General features: G+C 45.1%; 1 protein-coding gene across 1 annotated transcript in view; it reads left to right on the top strand.

Annotated features, from left to right (window-relative positions):
- mrs2 (magnesium transporter MRS2) overlaps positions 1-11,246 on the top strand; it is a 30,185-nt gene extending 18,939 nt beyond the window's left edge. The window contains 5 exon segments of the mRNA XM_038796953.1: positions 984-1,136; positions 5,794-5,911; positions 9,541-9,654; positions 10,528-10,567; positions 10,570-11,246. Of these exon segments, the coding sequence (XP_038652881.1) occupies positions 984-1,136; positions 5,794-5,911; positions 9,541-9,654; positions 10,528-10,567; positions 10,570-10,595 (451 nt within the window). The 3' untranslated portion in view covers positions 10,596-11,246.
- The last annotated feature ends 10,082 nt before the right edge of the window (positions 11,247-21,328 follow it).

The raw sequence follows: 21,328 nt of genomic DNA, 5'->3' as shown, positions 1-21,328 counted from the left end.
TTGGAAGGGGAAGGACTCAAGCGGGCTGCTTTGTCATGGATGGTATTGAGCTTCTTGAGTGTTGTTGGAGCTGCAGTCATCCAGGCAAGTGGAGAGTATTCCATTACACTCCTGATTTGCGCCGTATAGGTGGGGGACATGTTCTGGGAAGTTCAGGAGGTGAGTTCCTTTCCGCAGGATTCCTAGCCTTTGACCTGCTCTCCCAGCCACATTATTTATAATGACTAGTCAATGGTAACCCCCAGGACTTCGATAGTGAGGGATTCAGCGATGGTAATGCCATTAAACGTCAAGGGGCGTTAGTTCGATCCTCTCTTGTTGGAGATGGTCATTGCCTGACACTTAGGTGGTGCGAATGTTGATGAAATTAGATATGAATTCCATACTTGATGTATGGTTCTCCTGCCTTGCCATAATGGTACATTTCACCCTTTCTCCAAGATAAACTCTACTAAACAAGTGTTTTATTTTCCATATCATGAGTCACTATGGCATCCAATAAGAACGGAGCTGTAGCTCATGCAACACCTGAAGATAATTTGACGTTAGAAATTCCTTGGTTGTCGGAATTGGATTTTGGATAAGCGAATTCAGTTGAAGGCTTAACCCCACTTAGGCTGAAGTCATCATCACACTTAGGCTGAATTCAATATCCAGGACTCGGAGATGAAAAGCCAGCTCATGATGCAAATATCAGACAATGTTGGCGATAGCATTATCACATAGAACCATCCTCCCCTACTTTGGGGTAAATCAGGGGGGCAATAAATAATCTGCAGCTGCTCATGTTGAGAAAGGTAGCATGAAATGAAAAAATTATGAATCAACATATTTGAAAAGAATTCTGTTTATTGAACTGTCTGTAAATTGCAGTTGTTTGAGATCTGTCTCAAAAGAGAAGTGACTGTAGAAATCTTGTGATATTTAAATTTACGCACTTTTGCTGTGTCGGTGGGGATTACCATTACTTCCATTGTTTGCAGTGACCAGAATAATACAGGAATGGATCATGCCGAAGAGATGGAACTGCTCCTAGAAAGCTATTACCGACAGGCTGAAGACTTGGCCAATTCGTTGCGAGAGTTGAAGGTGTTAATAGATGACTCCGAGAGCACCATTTTTATCAACTTGGACAGGTTGGTTAATGTCAGCAACTTCCCCTTGCTTATGAATGAGGAGAGTGCACACAGACTTTTATTTATTCAATTGTATTGTCCTCATTATTAATTGTTTAATCAGTGAGGTAGAATTTTTATCAAACCGCATTTTCTTACAGATTTTATCTCAAAACTGCCATGCTAATTAAATTGTTGCAGACCACAATAAGAACTGATCCACACTGAAAATGTGCTGATAGGAAATTAAAATGAAAACACCCACTCTCTTGACAGGATGACATTTTTTGCCAATTTTTAAAAAAACATTGAAGACTTTTTGAAAGAAAATACAATGGACGGGATTCTCTGAGCCTCCGTGCCCAAATCACGCTTGGCGTGGGAGCGGAGAATGGGGTGTCAGACCCGCGATCGGGTCCAATGCCTTCCCGCAATTCTCCGGAATTCCCGCCAGATGCGTGCACTCGGCCGACGCAGCGCTGGTTGGGTCATTTAAAAGAGGCCCCTGCGGCGATTCACCGCTGACAATTGGCTGAGTTCCGCCGGCGTAGTTCCATCCGGCGGAGTTCCATCCGGCGGGAGCTTGGAGTGGCGGCTGCGGACCCAGTCCGCTCTGGTGGGGGCGGGGGGATCCGTCACGGGGGGCCTCCAGGATGGCCAGGCTTGCGATCGGGGGCTACCGATTGGCAGGCGCATGCGATCTTGGAGGGGCCTATATTACAGGGCCGGCCCGCTGTGTGGGTCTGCCATGTTGCACGGACCCGCGGCCGGAAGTTCAGGGCCCCATATTGTCAGCCGGAGCTGGGAGGAGCACTCCAGGGCCCTGCTAACTCCCTTCAAAATGGAGACTCACTCTGGACTTTCTCCAAGAAAGTCTAGAGTGATTCGTGCCCGTTTTCTCGCGGGCGTGGGGACATAGCCCCATTATCAGAGAATTCCGCCCTATGTTTTGAATTATTAGTATTTCAGCCAGAGAGTTGCAACTTGTTTGTGTGTGCACAGTTAGGAAATGGCTGGCTAACAATGTGTTTGCCTACCTAAATGTAATGGGGTAAAAGTACTAGGAGATGGCACCTATTTCTTCAGATAGAACTTCAGTAACTATTATGTATAGAAATGATACATGTATCAAAAGGTAATGAAAACTGTCATTTGTTACCACTATTTGGGGTTTTAATAGTTCATAGTTTTAATAGATAATGGTTGATAATGTGCTTGGAGTTTTCATATACAAACAGTATTCAAAATACACTTAAAAGAGAAACATTTGCAGATCAATGAAGAAAGCACGGGTGGGAGGTTAGCACTTTCAAAGAGCCAGTTTATCTGCCTCGAGTAGGTGGTGGTATTTCCATTGGACTAGACCCAGCGTATTCCTCTGGGGACACCAATTTGAATCCTATGACAGCAGATGGTGAAATTTGAATGTAAGAACAATTTGCAATCAAAACTCTAATTATGACCATGAAACCATTGTCAATTATTGTAAAAACCCATCTGGTTCACTTCTGCGATCCTTACATGTGACCCCCCAGACCCACAGCAGTCTGGTTGATTCTTAAATGCCCTAGCTCGCCAGTTCAGGGGCAATTAGGAATGGGCAATAAATGTTGGTCCAGCCAGCGACGCCAACATCTCATGAATGAATAGAAAAAAAGCACAGCTATGATGGACCAAATGGGTAACCTCTGTTCTGCAATGATTCTATGAAACTATTCCTTTCAACACTATATTCCATAAGAAGCAGAATTTCATTACTACTAAACATCTTTGAAAACAAAAGCAATCCTGTGCAATTGGTCCCTTGGATTTCTGGCAATTTTGTCGAAAGGTTTCAATTGGAAATGTTGGACAGGATTCACCGTCGGCTGACGCTGAAATCACGAAACGCGATTGAGCGGAGAATAGCCTCCGATGCCAAAATTGCGGTCAGAGCCGGTTTGACGCCAAATTGGGAACCTCCAGCACTCCGAAAATGCGTCGCTTGCCACGTGTTGTTTAAGCACCGTTGGCATATCATTAGCGAGCCTGACCCTCTATTCTCCGGGGCCTCCCCGATACTCCATTGCCGATGGGCCGAGTTCCCGACAGTGCGGTCGGGAACCTGGCATGGCGGCTGCGGGCTGTGCCCAGCACTGCCACAGTCGGCCGAGGGCCCTGCCACTGGCCGGGAGGTGCTTCCGCGAGGACTGGTGGATGGTGGCCGGGGGGCAGTATTTGGCAGGTCGGGTCTGCACACGGCCGGTGCCATGTTTTATGGCACGACCGCCGTAGGTCGTCGCCATACGAATGTGTGGCCACGGACCCGGCTATTCTCCAGCTGTTTTTGTCGTGGGAGCCACGAGTTTTACTCAGCGCGGCTGCCAGCCCCTCACCGGTCGTAAGATCGGTGACGGTTCAACGCTGATTTTTCTATCTTCAAATGTCACAGTTCCCACGCAGGCATTGGCACTTAGCCTCAAAATCGGTGAATCCAGCCCGTTGCTCTTTTTGATGAAAGAAAGATCTTTGCCTTCTTGAAATGTTGTGAAAATAACCCCCCGCTTCCTAATGATGTGGTTGTAAAGATGACAGCTGAGGGAAACCAATAAACCTGAGATTTGATGAGATGTATATTTAGCTCTTTTTTGTTTTATGCATATGAAACAACTTTTTTTCAACAAAGCATGTCTTGAGAAAGTAATGCAGTGCATCATTATTAATAACTATTGTCAGTACAAAGACAATGCGCTATGTGGACTATTTCTGTGCTCCATTATTGCTATTAGAACTGACTACAATTGCCTCTTTCTGTCCAATGCTTTTGTGGTCTTTTTTATTTGTAACTTGGTTCCTTACCCCAGTTGTTGATATTCTCCGTAGACCCAGAGAGACAGACAATCTTCGCATCTGTTTCTTCACTAACATTCGCCCACACCTGCTTTCCAGGAAAGGGTCACATAATATTGGTCGGAATCATTTTCACTACCTGTATGATTACCTCTCAGGCTTATTGTAATCTGCTTGTGCGCTCCCTTTCTACATTGTAGAGAGCATTTGCTCATGCTATCGGCTATTATCTGCCTACCTCCATTATTAAATCTGGGATGGTGCTAGCTCTGCACTCCCTTATTTGCTTTTGAAATATTGCACTTCACACCATTCTGGGATTTTAAATCTCATCTTTGGTGTTTAAATATATCTATTCCTTTATCTCTTCCTACCCACCATTGCAAACTCCATTGAACTCTGCATTCCTTTAACTCTGGCCTCTTTAGCATTGCCCCCTCTTTTCCTCACCAATGGTGACTGTATCTTCAAACAGGTTCCATGGTCTCCAATTTTCTCCCTACTTTTCCCTTAAGACTGTGGTGATATGCATCACTGTAAATACACAAGGAGTCAATGTAAATATACTACAACTAAGTAAACACTAGAGGGAGCACCAGAGACGTCATGATACGCAGACATACAGCTAATGAACACATTGAATAGGACACAACCAATGGGCAGTCAGGACACCCAGAGGTGACACTACCACATGGGGGCATTACACAACCCATATATAAGGACAGGGCACACATGTTCTGTCTCTTTCCACAGGCAACACTTAGAGAGTAGGACAGGTGCAGATCAGAAGCATCACACCCACCACGTGGCTGAGAGCAGACTGGTTAGTTAGATTGAGTTACAATAGCAAGATCAGCAGGAGAGTTGAACTCATAGAGAACTGTGCTAATGGTTCAAAAAATCATATTGAACTTACTTAAAGTCTGGAGTATCTTTTGGTCAAAGCTGCATTGAGTTGCAGCCTGTGTTATCCCAGAGTACATAACACAACAAAGATCTTCCTCTTTAACCAAACATTTGGACACTTGTACCCTCCGAAACTCTCCTCCTCGTATCTTTTCCTCTGCCCTCTTCTGTGAATGTTCTGTGGGATGCTTTTCCTATATTGAAGGTGCTGTGTGCATACAAGTTTTTTTAAGATGCCCTATGAGGGCAGCACTCTTAGAAATTGGGCTGAAAAGATCAGTTGGGGCTCCCAATGTTGTAAGCCTAGAAACTAGTTATTTCCTAGATGTTAAAATTGTGTCTAACCTGATAACAGGGGAGAAAAAAAATTGCTTTCTATTGGAATAGAACCAGAAAATGTTGGATAAACTCAGCCGGTCTGGCAGCACCTCAGGAGAGAAACAAAGGTAATGTTTAGGGTCCAAATCACCCTTCTACTTTCAAATTATTGCATGGATATTTAGAATCATAGAATCCCTACAGTGCAGAAGGAGACTATTCAGCCCATCGGGTCTGCACCAACCCTCTGAAAGAGCTCCCTACCTAGCCCAGCCCCTTCCCTATCCCCGTAACCTGCTCATCCCTGGACACTAAGGGCCAATTAGCATGGTCAATCCACCTAACCTGCACATCTTTGGACTGTGGGAGGAAACTGGAGCACCTGGAGGAGTCCCATGAAGACAAGGGGAGAATATGCAAACTCCACGCAGACAGTCACCTGGAATCGAACCCGGGTCCCTGGCACGGTAAGGCAGCAGTGCTAACGACTGTGCCATCGTGCCACCCCTAAAAGTGAAATTTAAAGGGGCTCATGTAGACTTGATGCCCATTGTGTTGTTTTACTGTGGAACATGCACCTATGGGAACTGATGAGTGTGCACTAATTAGTTTTGGTTTTCTGCAGCCACCGTAATGTGATGATGCGTCTGAGCCTCCAATTGACAATGGGAACGTTTTCAATTTCCCTCTTTGGAATACTAGGAGTTGCCTTTGGTATGAATTTAGATTCTTCCTTTCAAGAGGTGAGAACTATTTAATGTGCAGTGTTGCTTGCCGACATCACCAATGAACTGGGGCCAGACTGCAGACCTCGGGTTGCAGAAATAGTAATCAGCTGACTTGAGTGTGAGTCACCTGTGCTTGAGATGTGCCTGTTGCTTCAATGGCTCTTGGCTGCTAGTGAGGAACTGCAAGTAGCTTAGCTTGGAAAAAATGAAGCTGCAGGTTGACGTAGGTTTATGTTATGTTACTGCAATGTAAAGTCACATACATTACACTGTCACCTATTAGCATGATGGATGCTACGCTGAATGTTTTGACCCATTGGCTTTAATGTACCAATAGACAAAGCACCTCTGCAAGTTGCTGTTTTCGATTTCCCTCTTTGAAATTCTCACAGTGGTTTTTGCGAAGAAAAAGAACATAATTTAAAAAGGTTCTTCCAGTGCCAGAGTGGAAAGAGGTCAGTCACAGAAAAAATAAGGGGCTGGATTCTCGGTCGCTTGCCACCGATAGCGGTGTTCCCAATGAGGCGGAGAATCCAGCAACGGGGAAAAATTAGGCGGTAATACATTTCTAATGCTCCAGTCGCCTGCAGGTGGCAGCTTCGAGGTTCGCGCCCCGCACCAGTGGAGGATGCAAATAGGTCAAAATAACCCATTTCCATCCAATGAATGGGCTGGAAATTGGATTCTCCATGCTGCCATGAATCTCCGGACCTCTAGGCCGGGATTCACATGGATGTAAATGGGTGCAAGTATTTCCCAGTGTGGCCCTGATGTGGTGGACCGCTCGGTGAGCTAAGGGGGTAAATATTCAAGGTCGGTACCCCAAAAGTTCATCGGAGCCTCCCCCCCCCCCCCCCCTCCTGCACACCACAATGTAAATCCTGCCCACCCCACCCACCAGACCCATCTTCAACAGCTCCCCCTCCCAAACAACCAGATCCCCACCCCCCCATCACTGGAGCCCCCAACCCTTCCGCCCATAACAGGGAACCCTCATCAGTCACCCCTGCCTGGAAGCTAAAGAACAGTCCAGGCAGAAACAGTGAAACATCACTGCTTTTTCACTCACCTGTACCTTACACCCGCTGCCTCGGCCAGATGTCCACAATGCGGCAGCTGTGACTTAATAGAAAGGCAAAACCACTTCACAAGGCTTTAAAACCCCTCAGATACTTTGATCTGCAAGGCTTCTATTCACTTCAAAGAGAAAAGCTTTTAGTAGCTGTAAATGTCAGTTTTCAGACTGGCAGATGTCTGGATTGATTACTTTCATTTCCCTTCACGATTGAATGGATTTAAAGTATTTTGCTGTGAAACTAACCACAAAATCTATAAACACCTAGGAGTTGAGTCCTTTCTCTTCCTCTTTCTCAGCAGAAAGCAGTAAACTGCTTTTGATATGGCCATGAGCTGGAAATCATAACTAGATTTTCAGTATGGAGGTGTTCTCTGATATGGGGGTGTTCCCTGTTATGGGGGATTCCTTGTTATGGGGAGTCTCTGGGGATCTCTGGTGGGGGGAGGTGGAGTTTGATGGGGGTCTTTGTTGGCAGGGTCTAATGAAGGTCTCTGATGGGGTCTCTAGAGGGGGTCACCCTCATATGCATGTTCTGTGTGGGGGAGGGGGGGAGATGGCCCAACAATTCCTGTGGTGATGCGGGGGGACGGTGGATGCCACCACCTGTCGGGGGGGGGGGCAGGATTTACGTTGTTTGGAGGGGGGGAGCAGCTGCCGGACCTCCGTATCGGACTGTCCATTCAAAATGGCAGCGGGATTTGTGATTGAATGCAATCCCTGTCATGCATGACTGGCGAGAGTGAATCGCTTCTGGGTGCCAGTGCAAACCACAAGCGATTCAGCTCCACCGGGAGAACATAGGGCTGGATTCTCCAATTTTGAGGCTATGTCGGGGAGAAATATCTATTTTTATGATGGACACATCGCCCCGCCGAGTTCACAAAAACTGAGAGCACATGTGCCCCACGCCATCGGGAACCCGGCCCATCGGGGGCGGAACATTGGGGGAGGGCCTTGAGGGAACGTCCTGAGGCTGTCCCAAAGGCGTGCGGCGTACTCATCGATGACGCCGTTTTGGAGGGGGCGGAGCATCTGAAAACAGGCGCCACCCCAATTCAGTCGTAAACAGGATTCTCCGCCCGATCGCCGATTACGATATCGGCATTGGGCAACGGAGAATCCTGCCCAGAGTCTCCGGGCGGAGAATCCTGCCCAATATCCATTGAAGACTAAAACACTCAGCTAAAGATGAACATCAAATAGTTCATACGTATAAATGATTTGTGCCTCATGTATTTGGAAATGAAGATTCCCAACTAGAGTTAACCAACGCAAATCTAAAGGCTCATAAAACACAAAATAAAACTATTTGGCCTATTGTGCCATCAGCTTACCCTTCCGCCCTTCCTTTCTTCTATTTTCTCTTTCCTTTTGGGCTAGATGAGGGGTGGATGCATAAAGATGTGGCCCACAATCCTCAGCAACTCGCTTCACAGGCCCATGACCAATCTTGCATTATCTGCCTTGCTTCCAGATCCCTTCAGCCTTCCTACCAGCTCGTTACTCCTATTACTGCCCCTTTGAACTATATATGTAGACCTTGATTCCTCCTCTCCCATGCTTGCTTTTTTCTTCCTGTTTCATTTACTCTAACAGTGCACCACAGCCCACAGTTTCACCATTACCTGTCCCCACAGCTTCTTTCCCTTTCCAACCCGTACCATCTCCCCTCTTCCATAGCTAGATCCAGTTCTGCTATACCAGGCCCCTTCCCTCACCCATGCCGCTAATGCCTTTCGCAACCTAAAAGGACAAACTCCTTGCTCTTTCCCACTCCCTTAATTGTGTTTCTTATAAATGCATCGGGAGTAAATTCTATTCCTCATCTACTAGTGCTTAGTCCCATTCCAATACAAGTGTAATCAAACAGTGGCAGCTCAAGTTTCCTTCTGCCATGGGTGCACCCACTCTGATTAATGGGAACTGAAATGGGGTATAAACCTAGTTGTTCAATGACTTGCTCTGACCGTATCTATTCTGATATGGTTGTCATGTAATCTATGTGTTATATGTTAATATAGCAGTAGATGGCAATGTTGGGACGACATGCACTCCAACTACTGGAGTTCGGACAATGTTTATTGTTTATCCGCAAAAGAAAAGGCAATTTTGTATTGCAATAAATATGATATCTCACAATAATAGCAATCAAAGCAGTGATATATTTTCTCCAAAGAAGCTTGTTTTTTTTACACAGGCCCTTTGATATTTCTTCAGTTGCACTAACCTGACACCGATGCTTATTTCGGATTCCAATGAATCATAGAATGATGATAGCACAGAAGAGGGCCATTCAGCCCAGCATGATCCTGCTGGTTCTCTGCAATAGCTAATCAGCTAGCCCCACTCCCCAATGTTTTCCATGCACACCTAGAGTTTGTTTTCTCTTCAGGTGCCTATCCAGTTCCCTTCTGAAAGCCATGATTGAATCTGCCTCCACCACACTTTCAGACAGTGCTTCCAGATCCTAACCACTCGCTATGTAAAGGAAAATTTTTCCTCACATTGTAGTTCACCTGGTCAATCAGCAGCGACCATGATACCATTTTCTTTCATTTGTCTTCAGGACCCTCGGCTCTTCTGGTTGATAACTGGAATAATGTTTCTTGGCAGTGGACTAATGTGGCGACGTTTACTATCCTTCCTGGGTCGACATCTCGAGCCTCCAGCACCTCCGCCGGTATGTTTCACTTCCAGCTTATAATCGAACATCATAGAAAGGGTCCATTTAGCCTGTTATGTCTGTGTCAGTTCTATGAAAGAGCTCGGCAATTAGATGCACATACCCCTACTCTTTCCTCATTGCCCTGCAAATTCATCCTTTTCAGTTGCAGTATATATCCAATTCCCTTTTGGCAGCTTATTCAGTTGAAATTAACACCTCTTTGCAAGGTTTCCTTGTAGGACATTCTTGAGATTTACGCATCACTAGCAAGAAGATCCTTAGTAGCCCTTGAGAGTGTGGCGATGACCTGTTGCCTTAAACTACTGCAGTTCCTGCAGTGTATTGAAATTTGCATTTATAGTTTTGAGTTTTAAGCAATGCTGCTTTTATTTAAATGTTTCAGATTGAAAGTTTAAAAAATTTATTCTTTTGATTAGATTCATGGGTGTGAGTGCTATGTTATAGAAGATTTGCACTCGTGGTCAATATCGCGCATTTCTAGTCATTTGCAGCACAGATCAAATTCAGCTTCAAGTTTCCTTTACAAGTTCAATATGATGTGGCTGAATCCCTACCTGAGCTGGAGGCATTACAATGCATTAATGTTGATTTTAACTACTCCCAGTGGCGACTCCAAAACCTGGTGCTGAATTATGAGTTTTTTGGGCTGATACTTCTTTGACCTAGATTAAGGACTTGTCAAATGTGCAATAGTCCACTGGACCACACACTGAAGAGTTTTAATTAATTAACTGCATCATGGCAATCTAGGTGATGGTCAGCACAAATTTGCAGCATTGTAAGGAAATTAATTTGAATAAGGTTGACTTAAACCATCTGATTGGGAATTAAACAGGAACGTCTTTGTCTTGTTTTTGGCTGCTCTAGATGCCATCTATCCTGAAAGGATCACAGCTGACTGGTGGAAGATAGACCTGAGACATGGTTCCAAATGATGAACGTGCAGTTTTGTCAGGACATTTTCATAACTGTCTGTGCAGCGGCACAGCACTGGAAATATATTTTATGCACAATACTTACAAAGCCTTCCACAAGCAGCAATTTGATTTAGAAAACCTAACTTTTGTACTGTGGATCAAAGGGTCAATGCTATGATGACTCTTTCAAATCTACAGTAAGTGCAGTTTTCATGTTGCATCAGAGCGTAAACATCTATGATAGCAGAACGCCTGAGGCAATGGAAGAAAACAAATTTCACAGGGCTGAACTAGTGTGATGTCCACCTTGGAGTTAGTTGTCTGGGAGGTTATTACTTTTTGTCATCTATTCCTTGTGTTTAAAAACAACATGGTGACCTCACATGATTACCTCACCTTAGTTATTGCTGCATAATTAATTAGCCAACACAGAAGTGCCTTGGTGGAATGTATGGTCCTTGCCACCTTCTGTCCTGCCATATTTTAGCTGAATATTGTAGTCAGATGTACACTTCAAACCCCCCCTCCAGTGAGTCTCATTCCCCTGCTCTTTCCCCATAGCCGATTTTATCCTCTTCAAGTATCCATCCAGTTCTCATCTGAAGTTACGATTGAATCTGTTTCTGCGACCGTTTTTGCAGATTAAAGTAACTTGCAGCAAAAAAAAAAGTTCTCCTCATCTCACCTCTGGCTCTTAAATCTATGTCCTCTGGTTAGTGATTTTTAGCAAATGGAAATAATTTCTCCATACTTACTCTTATCAAAACCCTTCATGAATTTAAATATCTCAGCTAAATTTCCCCTCAACCTTCTCTGCTATAAGAAGAACAATCCAGCTTCTCTAGTCTAGTCACATAATTGAAAACCCTCACCTCTGATACGATTCTAGTAAATTGCATCTGCACTCTCTAAAAGCCTTCACATTCTTCCTAAAGTTTGTTGACCCGAATCGGTAACAATACTCCTGAAACCTAACCCGTGAATTCTAAAGGTTTGGCATAACTTCCCTGTTCTTGTACTTGTTATCATGCCAGCTGATGTTACTACTAGACAAGTCAGATCCAAAGGTGGAACCCGGCTTGATAGATCCTAACTTTTTGGGGGGGATTAGTCACAGGGGTCAGATGATGAACGTTTTAACCAAACAATAACACATTTATTAAACAAGTAAAGATTGGACCAGTTTACATTACTCCTTCACATCAACTAGGATGTTGCCTGGTATGGAGGGTGCTAGCTATGAAGAAAGGTTGAGTAGATTAGGATTGTTTTTGTTGGAAAGACGGAGGTTGAGGGGGGTCCTGATTGAGGTCTACAAAATTATGAGAGGTATGGACAGGGTGGATAGCAACAAGCTTTTTCCAAGAATGGGGGGGTCAATTACAAGGGGTCACGATTTCAAGCTGAGAGGGGGAAAGTTTAAGGGAGATGTGCTTGGAAAGTTTTTTACGCAGAGGGTGGTGGGTGCCTGGAATGCTTTGCCAGCAGAGGTGGGAGAGGCGGGCACGATAACATCATTTAAGATGCATCTGGACAGATATATGAACGGGCGGGGAACAGAGGGAAGTAGATCCTTGGAAAATAGGCGACAGGTTTAGATAAAGGATCTGGATCGGCGCAGGCTGGGAGGGCTGAAGGGCCTGTTCCTGTGCTGTCATTTTCTTTGTTCTTAACTATACCTTTACAGATTCGTAAGGATAACACAAGTTACAAAATCGATCTTATACTCTCATGTTCACGATAAGTACACAGCCCATGTAAACTAACCTATGATCAGACACACCACCCTCCAAAACCAAGTAACAGATGCTTTGGATTTCTCTCATCAACTCCCCCAGATGCTTGTCACACTGTAACCCAGCTGCATTCACAGATGCTCTGTCTTTTAATTTGGGTTTCCACTCTCCATTCTCAAAGAACTCGCGTTAGAATTTCCTCCCAAACTATGCGTTCATTTGGACACCTTCAACATGGACCCACCTCCAAGGTTTCCATTTCCTTGTCACCACATGCATTCAAGCTTTGCCTTCCACACACACGCTGTAACAAACAGAACACCCGTCCTTCACAGGGTCAAAGTAAAAAGTTGCAGTTCGACTGTCGTAGTGGATCTTCTGGCTTCTTGCAAGCCTCTTTTGCTTTCAGTCTTCTACCTGGACCCTTGCTCTGCTCCTCACTCTTGACTTCACTTGACAGGACTTCTTCCAGATTCCTGTTCTTTTCCTATGGCTAGAAAGTCTTTTTGGGACCGTTCTCCTGTTCCACTCCCGAGCTTTGGCTTTTGTTTTAGTTTGGGACTTACTGTCTGTCCCGTTCCATGTCCTGTCTGTTCTGGCACTTTCTACAAAATGCTGCTTCCTTCTGGTTCACCCTATCTGCGAATTGCTCGCTCCAATCTCCTGTTGCAAAGCAACTGTATTGTTTATTTTTCTACTTTGTTTTTCTTTTAACTTCCCTTTAAGAGTTGTAAAGTCTCATTAGAATGCAGACATATTTTACAGTCAAATTAAACCTCAAGTTCTCCCTTAACACACACATACAGGAATGCAAGTTAAATTGAAAGCTATATCTTGTTCCTAACACCCACAAAATGCAAATAAAGCATACTTAAAACTATCTCTATTTCCTAACGTGATCTATGCCTCTATTAAGAAATCCAAGGATACCGAACGTCTTTTTAAACTGCCAACTTTTCGCTACTTTTCTCTGCGTAAACCCACATTCTCTGTTTCTGCACCCATTTTAAAATGGTAGGATTTATATTTTTCTTATTTCCTTCCAAAATATATAATTTCACACTTCTCTGCAGTAAATCTTATCTACCATGGAGTTGTCCATTTCACTAGTTAATCTAAGGGCTGAATTCTCTCGCCTCCCCATGCCGGGATTTCCCGTGGCAGAGTCGAGTCGCCATCGGCCGGTGGCGGGATTTTCCATACCCAACGGTGGTTTACATTCCTCATCCGTGATACCATCGGGAATCCCGGGGGGGGGGGCAGAAGTTCCTGCTGGCAGGAAGGCCAGGAGAATTCTGCCCAATGTCTCCTGAAATCTGCTGTCCAACTCACTCTTTTGTGCTTTTCCAAGTTTCAAGCCGTCTGCAAACTTTTAAATTATAGCTTGTGGACGCAAACCAGAATTATTGATAAATATCGACACCTAATCAACATCACTGTTTGCTCCCCTCAGTCTGAAAAACAACCATTCACTACTGCTCTGCTTTTGGCCCTTAGCCAAGTTTGTATCCACACTGCCACTGTCCCTTTTACTTTTAACCAATTTTAACCTATTAGGCCTTTTGAAAAATCCACTAAAAACAACACCAATTGCACAACCCTCAGCAAATTGATCTGTGACTCTGCTAATGTGGTAGTCAAATCCTTCTGGGTTAATGACACTTTTTTAAAAAAACAATTATGCATTTTAGCAATGATCCAAAGATTCTAACAAGTGTATCCTTATTTATGAAATTATTTATCATAAAAGATATACAAGAATGACACGCAGGAAAAGATCAACCTAGCTATCCAAAAGAGATAATGCTGGAAAATCTCAGCAGGTCTGGCAGCATCTGGAGGGAGAGAAAAGAGCTAACAAGTTTTGAGTCCAGATGACCCTTTGTCAAAGCTAAAAGGCATAAAAAGTGGGAGATAGTTTAGGGTGGGAGGGAGGGAGGGAAGGGGGCGAGGGTAGTGGCGGGGGTGATGGGCTGCTCTCTGTTGAGGTCCCTGTCAGCAACTGTAGGTGGGAAATCCCAGTTGAGGAAGAAGGAACACATTTTCGAAGCAGCACTTTGGAAAGGGGCATCATTGGAACAAATGCGATGGAGGCGAAGGAGCTGAGAGAAAGGGATGGAGTCCTTACAAGGGTGTTGGGTGCAAAGAGCTGTAGTCCAGATAGCTGTGGGAGTCAGTGGGCTTGTAATGGATATCAGTAGATACTCAGTTGCTGGAAATTGAGACAGCAAGGTCAAGGAAGGGAAGGGAGGTGAATGTGATGAAGGGGTGGAAACTGGAAGCGAAGTTGATGAATTTCTCCAGGTCCAGACAAGAGCATGAAGCGGCACCAAAATAGTCATTGATGTATCGGTAAAGGAGTTGTGGGAGGGGGCCCAAGTAGGCCTGGAACAAGGAGTATTCCACATACCCCATAGAGAGGCAAGCATAGCTAGAACCCATGTGGGTATCCATTGCTGCACCTTTGATTTGGAGAAAGTGGGATGAGTTAAAGGAGTTGTTGTTGAGAGATAGAACGAGTTCAGCCAGGCGGAGGAGAGTGGCAGCAGATGGGAATTATCCAGGCCTCTTTTCGAGAAAGAAGCAAAGAGCTCTCAGACCATCCTGGTGTGGGATGGCGGTGTAGAGAGATTGCACATCCATAGGAGGCGGTTGGGGCCTGCAAACTTGAAGCTGTCAATATGACGCAGGCCATCAGAGGAGCCCGTATGTAGGTGGGGGAGGGAATAGACCAGGGGAAGGAGGATGGATTCAAGATAAGAGGAAATAAGTTTGGTGGGGCAGGAGCATGCTGACACAATGGGCCTGCCGAGACAGTCTTTTTTGAGGATTTTGTGAAGTAGGTAAAAGCGGGCTGTTGGGGGACTATGAGGTTGGAAGCCTCTGGAGGAAATTAGGTCACTAACGATGTTGGAGATAATGGCTTGATGTTCAGTGGTCTAGTCATGGTCCAGGGGAAGGTAGGAGGGAGTATCTGAGAGTTGACGCTCAGACTCTGAGAGGTTGAGGTCATCACGCCAGACGACATCAGCACCCCCTTTGCTGTTTGGCTGTTCATACCTTTTATTCTCTCTGGGGACTGCCATTAGCACTCTTTTCCCTTGGTTTCTGTGGCCATTAGCACTCTTTTCCTTTGGTTCTATGGCTATGACTCATCTTTCATTTCCCCCACCCCTCAGTACAAAGAACAAAGAAGAACAAAGAAAAGTACAGCACAGGAACAGGCCCTTTGGCCCTCCAAGCCTGTGCCGACCATGCTGCCCGCCTGAACTAAAACCTTCTACACTTCCTGGGTCTGTATCCCTCTATTCCCATCCTATTCATGTATTTGTCAAGTTGCCCCTTAAATGTCTCTATCTTCCCTGCTTCCACCACCTCCTCCGGTAGTGAGTTCCAGGCACCCACTACCCCCTGTGTAAAAAAACCAGCCTCGTACATCTCCTCTAAACCTTGCCCCTCGCACCTTAAACCTATGCCCCCTAGTAATTGACCCCTCTACCCTGGGAAAAAGCCTCTGACTATCCACTCTGTCTATGCCCCATATAATTTTGTAGACCTCTATCAGGTTGCCCCTCAACCTCCGTCATTCCAGTGAGAACAAACCGAGTTTATTCAACCTCTCCTCATAGCTAATGCCCTCCATACCAGGCAACATCCTGGTAAATCTCTTCTGCACCCTCTCTAAAGCCTCCACATCCTTCTGGTAGTGTGGCGACCAGAATTGAACACTATACTCCAAGTGTGGCCTAACTAAGGTTCTATACAGCTGCAACATGACTTGCCAATTCTTATACTCATTGCCCCGGCCAATGAAGGAATGAAGGCAAGCATGCCGTATGCCTTCTTGACTACCTTTTCCACCTGGTGTTGCCCCTTTCAGTGACCTGTGGACCTGTACCTCTAGATCTCTCTGACTGTCAATACTCTTGAGGGTTCTACCATTCACTGTATATTCCCTACCTGCATTAGACCTTCCAAAAGGCATTACCGCACATTTGTTATGAATATATCCCACTTTCTATGCCTTTTAGCTTTGACAAAGGGTCATCTCGACTCAAAAGGTTAGCTTGTTTCTCTCCCTACAGATGCTGCCAGACCTGCTGAGATTTTCCAGCATTTTCTCTTTGGTTTGAGATTCCAGCATCCGCAGTATTGAAGCTTTTAGCCAAGCTTCAAATTAGGGAGGACCAGGGGGCATGTTTCTCAACTCTGATATGCATTTATCTAGCTACTTTCAGGGCGTCAAAATATTCTAAAGGGCTTTACAGCTATTAAAGCTGTTTGATGTAGGAAATTCAGCAACCATTTTGCACTCACGATCCTAACAAACTGCAATTTAATCATGGCCAGATAATGTGATTTTAATGAATTTGATTGAGGGATAAATAAAAGTTGGAATAGAATTAATGTTAGGAGGGTCTTCTTTTCCCAGAGACTAGTGAGTCGCTGGAATACATTTCTGGCTCCTGAGCTCAGTTGACACTGTATGCCTTGAAGAGAGAGCTGAGCCAGGTCTTGACTGGGGCAGTGATCACATCATATAGAAGGTAAGTGTTTTCACAGATAACACGTGCTTCATGTGATCTCTTGGACCTGGTTTTCCTTGCCTGAGGGGGTCAGAGAGGAAATTCACCAGAGTTTCTTTTTCACCATTGAACCAGAGTTTTCCACTTGTTGGTCTCCGACAGGAGATTTCATGGCCATGCAACAATTTGGGGTGCTGGGGTAGAACATGTCTGGTCATAATGCTTCATCTGTTTGACCAAATAATTGCAGTGATTAGACCAGTCTCTCTGCATCTGCAATCCTAATTCACAACATTTTCAGTGCAGAAGGAGGCCATTCAGTCCATTGAGTCTGCTCCGACCCTCCAAATGAGAATCCTACCTAGCCACAATCCCCTACCCTATCCCTGTAACCCCACCTAACCTTTAGACGCTAAGGTGCAATTTAGCGTAGCCAATCCACCAGTTTGCACATCTTTTGGACACAAAAGGACAATTCAGCATGGACACCTAACTTGCACATCTTTGGACAGTGGAAGGAAACTGGAGGAAACCCACCCAGAAAAGGGAAGAATGTACAAACTCCACAGTCGCCCAAGGCTGGAATTGAACCTAGGTCCCTGGCGCTGTGTGTGAGGCAGCAGTGCTGACCACTGTGCCACCGTGCTGCCCTATCAGGTGCAGTATAGCTTGACAGAGTGCTCACTTCAGATTTCAGTAAATTATGATAGTGGGGATTGTGAAATTTTCATGGTTTCCATCGAACTCTGACATTCAAACAACTGTCCTTTTCTGATCCAAACTTGGGTTGTGGCTGAAGGAGCTCGAAGGACCGAATGGCCTGATCCCGCTCCAAAGCTCTATGTTCCAATGAGAGCATTTGCATTGTTTGGCAATACAGCGTGCAGTACAATGTACTGGTGTCACAGTGGGAAGAACAATTTTGAAACTGTACAATAAACATAGGAATAGTGTGACAGTGGATTCCACCCCATGTACATAAATCCTTATAAGCTAGTGAACGGGTTGAAAAAGCAATCTAAATCACAAATTGATTATTAACTTTATATTCCAGCCTCCTTGAGCCAAAGGGGACAATCATGCTCCAGTAGTTAGAACTTTGATCAGACCGTTATGTGGAACACTGTGTTCAGTACCGGGCATGACACCTCAGGTGAGACATTGGAAAGGGGACAGTGCAGAGTCACCAGAATGACCTTGGGGTTTATGAGGTTAAATTGTGAGGACAAATTGTCTAAATGGCATGTATTGCCTCAAATATAAGATTTAGGTGTGATCTAATCAAGGAGTATCAAACAAGAAAACAATCTGATGAGGTAGATAAGGAGAAACAACTTCCTCTGCTGACTGAATCAAGAACAAGGAGGCATATCTTAAAATTAGAGCTAGAATGTTTTGGAAATTAAATCGGAAAATGTGTTAGATAGAATCCCTACAGAATCATATAATCCCTACAGTGCAGAAGGAGGCCATTTGGCCCATCAAGTCTGCACCAACCCTCTGAAAGAGCACTCCACCCTATCCCAACAATCCCTTAACCTAACCTGCACATCTTTGTACACCAAGGGGTAATTGAATATGTCCAATCCACCAAACCTGTACATCTTTGGACTGTGGGAGGAATCCAGAGCACCCGGAGGAAACACGTGCAGACAAGTCACCCAAGGCTGGAATCAAACCTGTATCCCTGGCACTGTGATGCAGCAGTGCTAACCACTGTGCCGTTTTCACAGGAAGTGTCGAAAACTGGAACCACTTCCCAAAGAAGTTATGCCTCCTAGCCCAATAGGACCTTGCAGGGCATAAAACTACAGCCTCGGGATTAATAAAAATGTTGAATGTGAGCATTTTGAGAAGCACTTCAAGAATAAAAGAGTTTGATATCCACCTTCATAATGCCTGTGCCGCCTATTTCATAATCTGATTAAAGTCTCCATTACAATGGTCTAACTCTACGGTAATAATTGGATCTGAAACACTTTCAGGGATTTAAAAAAGGAACTAAAGTTCAATAGTCAAAAAATACTTTCTATCGTTAACTGCCCACTTTTAATTTAATACTCTGGCCATTGTGAATAAATAATGCCTGTTTGAGCTTTGTTGTTTTTTGCAAAAAGTCCACACAGTACAGCGTTGTTTGATTTTTGAGGAGACAGCAATATTATTCTTTAAAAAGCTGATTGGTAGTTAACAGGTATGTGTACTTCAGTCAGTTGTTGTGAATTGATAGAACATTGAGGAAACATTTACAGTAATGATTTATCTGCCAATATGTCGTGGTGGAAGATTTACTTGGTTACCAGTATTTAGTTACCACTCAATGTGGTTTGGAACTTGAACCAAATTTCCATGCAACATGTATAGTGTAACACTATAAATCCAAAGAGATTTGTGCTTTTGCCCAACATATATTCCTTACACCCACAGTGCCAAGTAGCACAGTGGTTAGTACTGTTGCTTCACAACGCCAGGGATCCGGTTTCGATTCCCGGAATGGGACACTGTCTGTGCGGAGTCTGCACGTTCTCCGGGTGCACCGGTTTCCTCCCACAAGTCCCGAAAGACGTGCTTGTTAGATGAATTGGACATTCTGAATTCTCCTTCAGTGTATCCGAACAGGCGCCAGAGTGGCGACGAGATGGCAGCATTGCCAATGGCTCCGAGTAGGTATTCAGGGAGCACAGTGGTGCAGTCCTCGGTGAAGATATAGAATCAGCTGAGGAGGCATTTTAGAGTGGAAATGATGTCGTTGCTAACGTCGCTGTGCGAGAATCATGGGTTTGAGCCTGGGGGGAATGGATAGTGTATACAGGAGGTGGAGGGAAGTGGGGCTGGTCAAGGTGAGGGATTTGTATTTGGAGGAAGGGTTCGCAAGTCTGGAGGAGCTAAGGGAGAGAGTAGATCTGCCGAGGGGTAGAGAGTTCAGGTATCTACAGGTTAGGGACTTTGCACAAAAGGTCTGGAAAGGGTTCCCTAGATTTCCGGGATACACCCTGCTGGAGCTACTGCTGCTTCCGGATGTGGGAGGAGAGGGAAGAATTGGGAATATATTTAAGTGGCTGGGAGAGCAGGGAGGCGAGTGGGTGGTGAACATCAAGGAGAAATGGGAAGCGGACTTAGGAATGGAGATCAATTGGGGAGTATGGAGTGAGGCACTGCGAAGGGTAAACGGGACCTCCTCTTGTGCAAGGATGAGCCTGAAACAGTTCAAGGTGGTGCACAGGGTGCATATAACTCGGGTGAGAATGAGTGGGTTCTTTCAGGGGGTGGCAGATGAGTGTGAGAGGTGTGGGCGGGAGCCAGCGGATCATGCGCACATGTTTTGGGGTTGTGAAAAATTGGGAAGATTCTGGGTGGGAGTGTTCACTGTCTTAGCCAGGATTGTGGAGGAGGTAGTGGACCCGGACCCTTTGGTGGCAATATTTGGGGTTTCAGAGAAGCCGGAGCTCATGGAGAGGAGGAAGGCTGATGACATGGCCTTCGTCTCTCTGATTGCACGGTGACAAATTTTGCTGGAGTGGCGGTCGGCATCGCCACCGGGGGTAGCAGCATGGTTGGGTGACCTGTACGTCTTCCTGAGGTTAGAGAAGATTAAGTATGAGTTAAGGGGCTCAGCAAGGGAGTTTGAGAAAAGTGGGGGATGTTTGTGACCGTGTTTGAGGAGCTGTTCGTCGCGGGGGGGGGGGGGGGGGGGGGGGGGGGGGGGGGGGCGGGTGGGGGGGAATCTGTACAAGCTATATACTTGATTGTTGGGAAGAATGTTTCCTGGGGTGTTTATTTGCTGTAACCTACTTTGATACAGGTTTGAGTAGAATGCGTTTAAAAGAAAAAAAGAGTGTGGCGACGAGGGGATTTTCACAGTAACTTCATTGCAGTGTAAATGTAAGCCTACTTGTGACACTAATAAGGATTATTATTATGAATACTGTTTGCTAGTTTCATTATTTTTTGCTACTGATATCATGTTTCTGATTGACACAACAACCCCATTATTGTAATGTAGGAAACACATTTGGAGGTCCTGTAAACAGCAATGAGATAATGAGCTGGCAATTTATTTTTCACAATATTGGTTAAGGGAAGAACATCATTTCAGGACAGCAGTGAGCATTCCCTGGGTTCTTTCTGTACTAGTACAGTGGGATTTTTAGCATCCATAAAATGCTGGCAGTTCTAGTGGCCTTGGCAGCTCCAAACTCTGCAGTTGCTGAAATGTTGGGCGGGTGGGGGAGGTGTAGACGGCAAGAAAGGAAGGAGGTAACATTTTGGAGGAGTGCCTCCAATGCACACAGGACATCCCTGAATGAGGTTCCACTCGTCCTGCTGTTTTTTATCTAGGTCACAGAAAACAACCTGCCCACTGGTGCCCGTCTTCCCATGCCAACTGTATTATAGTAAGAAGTCTTACAACACCAGGTTAAAGTCCAACAGGTTTGTTTCGAATCACTAACTTTTGGAGCGTAGCTCCTTCATCAGGTGAATGAAGAGG

This window comes from Scyliorhinus canicula, chromosome 5 (genome assembly GCF_902713615.1).
Source record: "Scyliorhinus canicula chromosome 5, sScyCan1.1, whole genome shotgun sequence".
Classification (NCBI taxonomy): Eukaryota; Metazoa; Chordata; class Chondrichthyes; order Carcharhiniformes; family Scyliorhinidae; genus Scyliorhinus; species Scyliorhinus canicula.
Note: the sequence above shows the minus strand (reverse complement) of the source record. Positions and strands in the feature narration are given on the sequence as shown.